General features: G+C 45.0%; 1 protein-coding gene across 1 annotated transcript; it reads right to left on the bottom strand.

Annotated features, from left to right (window-relative positions):
- Positions 1-5,206: 5,206 nt before the first annotated feature.
- LOC123138290 (glycine cleavage system H protein, mitochondrial) lies at positions 5,207-6,722 on the bottom strand. Its single transcript, XM_044558239.1, has 4 exons — positions 6,412-6,722; positions 5,964-6,052; positions 5,719-5,889; positions 5,207-5,624 (listed from the first exon to the last, which is right to left on the bottom strand). The coding sequence occupies exons 1-4, from the start codon at positions 6,518-6,520 to the stop codon at positions 5,499-5,501; spliced, it is 495 nt and encodes a 164-aa protein (XP_044414174.1). The 5' UTR covers positions 6,521-6,722; the 3' UTR covers positions 5,207-5,498.
- Between the last annotated feature and the right edge of the window lie 1,900 nt (positions 6,723-8,622).

Raw genomic sequence — 8,622 nt, forward strand, 5'->3', positions numbered from 1 at the left:
CTGATAGAGATAATATGATAAGATAAATATTTTTGGTATTTTTATGATATAGATTGGAAAATAAAATATGCAAATAAAAGTAGATGAAAAACTTATATGATAAAAGATAGACCCGGGGGCCATAGGTTTCACTAGTGGCTTCTCTCAAGATAGCATAATTATTACGGTGGGTGAACAAATTACTGTCGAGCCATTGATAGAAAAGTGTATAGTTATGAGAATATCTAGGCATGATCATGTATATAGGCATCACGTCCGCAACAAGTAGACCGACTCCTACCTGCATCTACTACTATTACTCCACACATCGACCGACTCCTGCCTGCATCTAGAGTATTAAGTTCATGAGAACAGAGTAACACATTAAGCAAGATGACATGATGTAGAGGGATAAACTCATGCAATATGATATAAACCCCATCTTTTTATCCTCGATGGCAACAATACAATACGTGCCTTGCTGCCCCTACTGTCACTGGGAAAGGACACCGCAAGATTGAACCCAAAGCTAAGCACTTCTCCCATGGCAAGAAAGATCTGTTGGAAATATGCCCTAGAGGCAATAATAAAATGGTTATTATTGTATTTCCTTGTTCATGATAATTGTCTATTGTTCATGCTATAATTGTATTAACTGGAAACCGTAATACATGTGTGAATACATAGACCACAACATGTCCCTAGTGAGCCTCTAGTTGACTAGCTTGTTGATCAATAGATGGTTATGGTTTCCTGACCATGGACATTGGATGTAATTGATAACGGGATCACATCATTAGGAGAATGATGTGATGGACAAGACCCAATCCTAAGCATAGCACAAGATCGTGTAGTTCGTTTGCTAAAGCTTTTCTAATGTCAAGCATCATTTCCTTAGACCATGAGATTGTGTAACTCCCTGATATTGTAGGAGTGCTTTGGGTGTACCAAATGTCACAACGTAACTGGGTGGCTATAAAGGTGCACTACAGGTATCTCCGAAAGTGTCTGTTGGGTTGGCACAAATCGAGACTGGGATTTGTCACTCCGTATGACGGAGAGGTATCTCTGGGCCCACTCGGTGATGCATCATCATAATGAGCTCAATGTGACTAAGTAGTTAGTCACGGGATCATGCATTACGGAACGAGTAAAGTGACTTGCCGGTAACGAGATTAAACGAGGTATTGGGATACCGACGATTGAATCTCGGGCAAGTAACATACCGATTGACAAAGGGAATTGCATATGGGATTGCTTGAATCCTTGACATCGTGGTTCATCCGATGAGATCATCATGGAACATGTGGGAGCCAATATGGGTATCTAGATCCCGCTATTGGTTATTAACCGGAGAACATCTCGGTCATGTCTGCATGGTTCCCGAACCCGTAGGGTCTACACACTTAAGGTTCGGTGACGAGCGCGTTGTTATGGGAAATAGTATGTGGTTACCGAAGGTAGTTCCGAGTCCCGGATGTGATCCCGGACGTCACGAGGAGTTCCGGAATGGTCCGGCGGTGAAGATCGATATATTGGACGAAGGGTATTGGAGTCTGGAAGTGTTCCGGGGGTACCAGGCTATGGCCAGCATGACCAAAAGGTGTTTCGGGAGCCCTGGCAAGTGTTGGAGGGCCTCATGGGCCAAAGGGGAAGGGTAAAACCAGCCCACTAAGGGGTGGTGTGCCCCCCACCCTTTCCCACCTTATTTGGGGAGGTGGGGCGCCTCCACCTGGCTTGGGAGGCAATCCTCCACCTGCTTGGCTTGGGGGGCAAGTCTCCCTAGGATTTTCCCTAGGGAGATCCAATCTGCTTGGCCGCCATCCCCTAGGGGAAACCCTAGGGCGCCTCCCCCTCTCCCCTTGCCCCTATATATAATGGAGGGGTGGGAGGGCAGCCGAACCCTTCCTTTGGTGCAGCCCGCTCCCACCTTCAACACCTCCTCCTCCTCCATAGTGCTTGGCGAAGCCCTGCCGGAGAACCACGAGCTCCATCACCACCATGCCGTCGTGCTGTCGGAGTTTTCCCTCAACTTCTCCTCTCCCCTTGCTGGATCAAGAAGGAGGAGATGTCCTCGGGTTGTACGTGTGTTGAACGCGGAGGCACCGTTCTTCGGTGCTTAGATCGGATTCGGCCGCGATCTGAATCTCTTCGTGTACGACTCCATCGACCGTGTTCTTGCAACGCTTCCGCTTAGCAATCTTCAAGGTTATGAAGATGCACTCCCTCTCTCTCTCTCGTTGCTAGTTTCTCCATAGATTGATCTTGGTGATGCGTAGAAAATTTTGAATTTCTGCTACGTTCCCCAACAAGATCAATCTAGTAGGCCAAACCAAATTGATAATTCAAAGAGACTTGCAAAGATAACCAATCATACATAAAAGAATTCAGAGGAGATTCAAATATTTCTCATAGATAAACTTGATCATAAACCCACAATTCATCAGATCTTGACAAACACACCGCAAAAAGAGTTACATCGAATAGATCTCCAAGAAGAGGAAGGAGAACTTTGTATTGAGATTCAAAGAGAGAGAAGAAGTCATCTAGCTAATAAATATGGACCCGAAGGTCTGTGGTAAACTACTCACAACTCATCGGAGAGGCCTTGGTGGTGATGGAGAGGCCTTCCATGGTCGATTCCCCCTCTGGCAGAGCGCCAGCCAAGGCTCCAAGATGGGATCTTGCGGATACAGAAGGTTGCGGCGGTGGAAATAATTTCTCGTGGTGCTCCTGGATGTTTTTGGGGTACGTAGATATATATAGGCGAAGGAAGTCGGTCAGGGGAGCCACGAGGGGCACACGAGGCAGCAGGCGCGCCCACCCTTTCTGGGCGCGCCGGCTACCCTCGTAGCCGCCTCGGCTGCTTCTTGACGTCCACTCCAAGTCTCCTGGATTGCATTTGTTCCAAAAAGATCGCTCCCGAAGGTTTCATTGCGTTTGGACTCCGTTTGATATTCCTTTCCTTTGATATACTGAAATAGGCAAAAAAACAACGATTCGGGCTGTGCCTCTGGTTAGTAGGTTAGTCCGAAAAATGATATAAAAATGTAAAGTAAAGCCCATAAACATCCAAAACAGGTAATATAATAACATGGAACAATCAAAAATTATAGATACGTTGGAGACGTATCACGATGTTGTTTGCCGACTGGCAGGAAATGACGGAGACCGGCATGCCGCTGCTCACTGCGTGTTGATGAGGGGGGAGGAAAGAATCTGACAGGAAACATGGGCTACCCCTTTGCATATTGCGGAGGAAGGAGGAAGGCGAATGGCATTCCGCTGCCCACGCGTGTTGTCGAGGAAGGCGGACGGCGAGGCGCTGCACTGCGTGCTGCGGTGTCTGGAGGAAGGCAGACGGCGTGGCGCTTGTCCTTGCACTCTGAGGAAAGGACGACGAGATGCAAGAGAGTCGCGTTGCAGGGCGACGGCTAGGTCGGGACTTGGGAAGTTGGGAGGATGGGGTCAGGGATCGGGAGCGCGTGAGGTTGTGCCTGTGTGCTAGTATGTGTGCTCTGGAAGCAGTGGGCTTTTGGGTGGGACAATGCAGACACGTGCTAGGCTGGACTAATATTTCTAGTGTAATTCGGGTTGTTCGGGTACTGGGAATACAAACCCAAAATTCCCTAATTAAATTCGGGTTTCCAGAATTGATACCCGAACAGGTGCTCGGTTTTTTCGAGTTCAGGTATTTCGGTTCGGTTTCGGGCTTCGGGTATCGGGTTTTATGCCCAGCGTGATACGATAGCACCACCTATCGGAACCACGCCAAAAATTCCCGTGTCTCTATTGCGTTTGCCTTCTCCAAACCCTTCCCTTTACCTTCATATGCAATGGTTTACTTCCGCTGCTACACTCTTAGAATTGCATGTGTAGGTTGATTGCTTGACTTGTCATAATTGCTAAAATCTGCCCACAACCAAAATTGGGAAATGATAGATTTTTATTTGGTCAAGTAGTCTAATCACCCCCCTCTAGACATACTTTCAATCCTACAATAAGAAACTTGGCATGACGTAGGGCTTTTACCTGGGGAGTCTAAATCTGGGTACAAGACTATGTCTTGCATGGTCTCAACCTCGTCGGAGTTCCATTAGCGGGATCCTTGTATTGCCTCCTCCCCATCATTTTGACTAGGTATATACCCCTATATGCACAATGGACACAAATTTGGGAGCAACAACAGGCGCAAGCCATGCACATTGATCTCATCTAGGCGGTATCATCAAGATCCCTCTCGATTTGACTCGGATTCCTCTCAAGGAGACAATTTTCACGAATTTCCCTGGGACAAGACCTCAACAATGACCTCAATATCCCCACCATGGTCGGTCCCATGCAATTGGGCCTATCCCCAGCATGATTTCTCATCGTCAAGCATCTTCAACCACCTTGACAACCATAAGGCTGGTGTGCTTCTGAAGTCAAGGTGGGCATGTTCCTCTCATCCCATATCATTTAGTCCGGTCATCACATGTATTCGAAGTGTTGATCAAGAAGTGGCCTACATGGAGAGAGCGGTCTGAAGGTCATTCTCCGCAGGCCAAGAGGAACAAGAAGGGTGACAAGCATAAGCTAGAAGGGGTGTTGACTCGCCCCCGTTGGGGGGTCTCTTATGAGGTGTATCTTGACCTAGCCGCTAAGGTTGTGGACTCCCTTACCTCTAGGATCTGTACATGACATATGTCCTTGCACCCAAACTAACCACTACAATGCGCAACTTAACTATACTAACGCCGACCTGGCAAAAAAGGGGGGCACTGACAAGCTCCCCATATAAAAAACGTCCTCGACTCTCTTCTACATCTTGTTTGAACCAGTCACATACACGTGTCGGGGGGGGGGGGGGGGGGGGGAGGCGCGATTGCATCTACAATCCTTCGAGAAAAGAGAAAATCAGCTTCTCCATCTCGGCCAGATGCGTATCACAATGATGCAAAGGCCGGGGTTTTCACCTCCTTTAAAAAAATGAGACATCTGTTATTAAAATTGGCTCAAACTAATATACCCATCCAACAAAAAAACTAGGTGTTCTTGTCCATGGCTAAAATAATTTGTGTTTCATCATGTAGGACATCTCCAATGATTGTCAATTTTGTCACCTAGGATTTAATTCTTTATGATGTGACAGATGATATACGGCAAGAGGAGGTACTTTAGTGGTCTAAACACTTTTATATTTCTTTACGGAGGGAGTACGTAACAACAATCTTGGCACAAGCTCTAAGGTAAAATAAGAGAGCAAACTTAGATAAATCATATTAGAGTAGTTATATGATGATTTGTTGGTGGATGATAATGTCTCTTTTTACCAACAAACTAACATACAAACTCTTTCCCATATCTCTGATGTCACGGTCACTGAAATGGTATAACAAACTGCTGGACGCCATGTACACCGACAAAAGAAAATTGGAACCGATGAACTGAACGCATGGTGAAGTTGGTGTAATTATTGTAGACAAGAGTAGTCGATATGGTTGCAACAAAAAGGAATGATAAGCGAGCAAGGAGCACTAGTGGGCGTCCTCCTCCTCGCAGTGCTTGGTGTACTTGGCCGAGTCCAGCAGGCCCTCCAGCTCCGCCGGGCTGCTTGGCTTCACCTTGATCATCCACCCATCCTCGTACGGGCTCGAGTTGATCTGCCAGCCACGGCGCAATCGCAGCAGCACGCAGTTCATTAGGATCACTGCACGGACGTGAAAGGATTTGAGTTGATGCGTTTGTTGTGCGTACCAGGCCGGGGGTCTCGGACAGCTTTGAGTTGACGTCGACGACCTCGCCGGAGATGGGCGAGTTGACGTCGCTGGTGGCCTTCACACTCTCCACGTTGCCGAAGGCTCCGCCCTGGCTCACCTTCGTGCCTGCCTCCGGCAGCTCCACGAACACCACCTCCCCGAGATGGCCCTGCATCCACCAATTGTTATTGACGCAGGATTGACATATGGAAAGCATGCTTGTATGGAGTGCCGTTGGTTCACCTGGGCGTGGTCACTGATGCCAATCGTGGCCACGGAGCCGTCGTTCTTGACCCACTCGTGGGAGGAAGTGTACTTCAAGCCATCAATAACTGCAAACTCACATCAAAACCATTCAAAAACTTTCTCTAAATTAACAAGACAAAGACAAAGATGCTCAGAGAGCAACGGAAAAAACCATTCATTCAAATACGACCATAGCTTGAGCAGAGCAACTATTCCCATTTCTGAAAACAGTATCCCTCCTATTATAAATGAAGATAAAAAAATTCTCCTTTCCTTTTGGTATATGCTAGTGGATATAACAACAAGGACCAAGGACATAATATACAGGTAAAAGACCACAATGTATTGAGTGCAAAGAGTTGGAATGCACAAGAGTCAAGAACATTGCACACTACATGTGCTCTCTACCAAAAAGGAGAAACATATTGCTGAAGCAAAGATGTACCGGTGGAGAAGTATCTGGAGATCGAATAAGCCGGGGCAGCAGCCCTGGCGCCGCTGCTTGAAATCTTGAGGGCATTGGCAGCTGAGCTTGCCCACAGCCTAAGAGCCATTGTAGCCTAATTTGGCTGTTGCAACCTGAAGCAACAAAGTGAATGTGTGTTCTTTGCCCTCTCCTTGTAGGGGATGGTGCTCGGTGGTAGTAGTGGAAAGAGGCCGTGGGAGGATAGGGAAATGTGGATTGTTTGGCTCAGGAAGAGGGGGGCAAAATAAGAGGGGTGTGCAGGGATAGGATTTCTATGGCTGATGGGTGCTCATAGCCTCATCCTTGCTTTAGAGCTGAGCCATTAAGGGCCCCCTCAGCTTGGTCCAAATTCGATTGATTATAATGTTAAACAAATTTGAGATCTGAAAATCGTCCCAGGTATGTACCAGTGATTGGACTATAGATCGGTCTACTTCAATCTACCGTGTCCTCCGCGTGGACATATTCTCATTAGTCGGAGGTGTCCTCACTGTACAACCCTCTAGTAGGGAGTTTTTTTTTTTTTTGCGGGGATCTAGTAGGGAGAATTTGTCTCTGCTTTCGAGGAGTGCACGCAAATGTATTTTTAATGTGCGAACACTCTTCTTCAAAACATGAACATCTATTCGAGATACATGAATATTTTCCCCGCAAAAAAAAGAGATACATGAACATTTATCTTTATATACAAGAATTGTTGAAATATATAAATAGTTTTAAAAAAATACGTGAACATATTTTTCCCAGATGTGTGAATATTTTTACTTGCAACATGCAACCATTTGTTTGGCACAGAAAACATTTTTGGAAAAAAATAGATGAGCAGTTTTTAAAAACACACTGATATATTTATATATGTGGGTTTATTTTTTTGCAACACATGGGCATTTTTTTCTGACACTTAATTGGGTTTATATAAAAGGTAAAATGAATATATTTCTGAAATTTATAACAAAGAAAAAATCATGCTTGTTAGTGGGTCGCACTTGTTAAAAGAGTTTTAAAGTATTACAGAAAACCTAAAATATGCGCATTTTACATAGTGCGTAAAAATGTTCACAGACCTGTCAATAGAAATATTTGTCATGCAACATAAAATGCCTCATAGTTGAACAATATTCATTTCCTATATACCCATAAAATGTTTCATGCATCAAAAAGTTTGTGTATGTTTTTTACAAAAAGTTCATAGATTTGAAAAAGTTGTTTAGGCATGTCTAAATATATGTCCAAGCACTTGCAAAATTGTTAGTATATTTTCCAAAAAAAGGGGGGAAACACCGAAAAAGTAAATCGAGCATAAATGAACAAGAAAAGAAATGTAAAATAGGCAACTGATTACCTTCGATCCGGTTCCAGATGTAGATAGTTCCCTTTCTCCGTGGAGTGACCTTAAGTTCTCTTATCTCTACCTCATTCGCAGGCCCCTCAGGAATATGATTTCCGCAAGACTTTGTTACAAAAAAAATCCAGTTCTCGGACCAAATCACACAGATTGACGTGGGAATCATAATAAAGAAATAGATCAGGATTAGATGTTTCACCTGCAACCGTACACGCACGCTTTAGATTCTATCTAGATAATCAACATGACTTATTTGTTTTCAATGTGTTGTTTGTCGGAGATGCGTCCAAATTAAATGACACCACGACCGACTAGTACCGCAGCGAGGTTCTATTGTCCAACCAAGACCCTTACCGTCTCGCGGGATTATCTCATTTATGAAGGAATTAACCAGACCAATGCATTGGACTTTTAATGACCGCACTTTATGTACCCCTAGAGAATATGTTCTCGCTACCTTACTAATCTTATTGTCACCGATATTCCGCATAGCCTTCAGTTTCTCTCTTCACATAATCTCTCATTGATCGGTCTTCGATATCTCGTGTACCTGCGGGGACTTAGAATGAGGTAGAGATAAGAGACGAAAATGTTCTGTAACACATCGAATAATGTTATCCTCAAAGTAAACCAACAATTATCACTTAGCGCGCATACATGCAGTTGCGAGGCTAGGCCTCAACCCTTGGCCCAAGGGGACTACTTGCACATCGCAAAAGAATGACCAATAAGAGACAATAAGAAACTGATACTTGAAGATGAACGGTTATAAGTCTTACAATGTCTGCTGATTGGCGATGTGTTCCTGACTACGGAAATGGCGGCTACTGCTGTAGATGGGAATG

This window comes from Triticum aestivum, chromosome 6B, assembly GCF_018294505.1.
Source record: "Triticum aestivum cultivar Chinese Spring chromosome 6B, IWGSC CS RefSeq v2.1, whole genome shotgun sequence".
Taxonomy (NCBI): Eukaryota; Viridiplantae; Streptophyta; class Magnoliopsida; order Poales; family Poaceae; genus Triticum; species Triticum aestivum.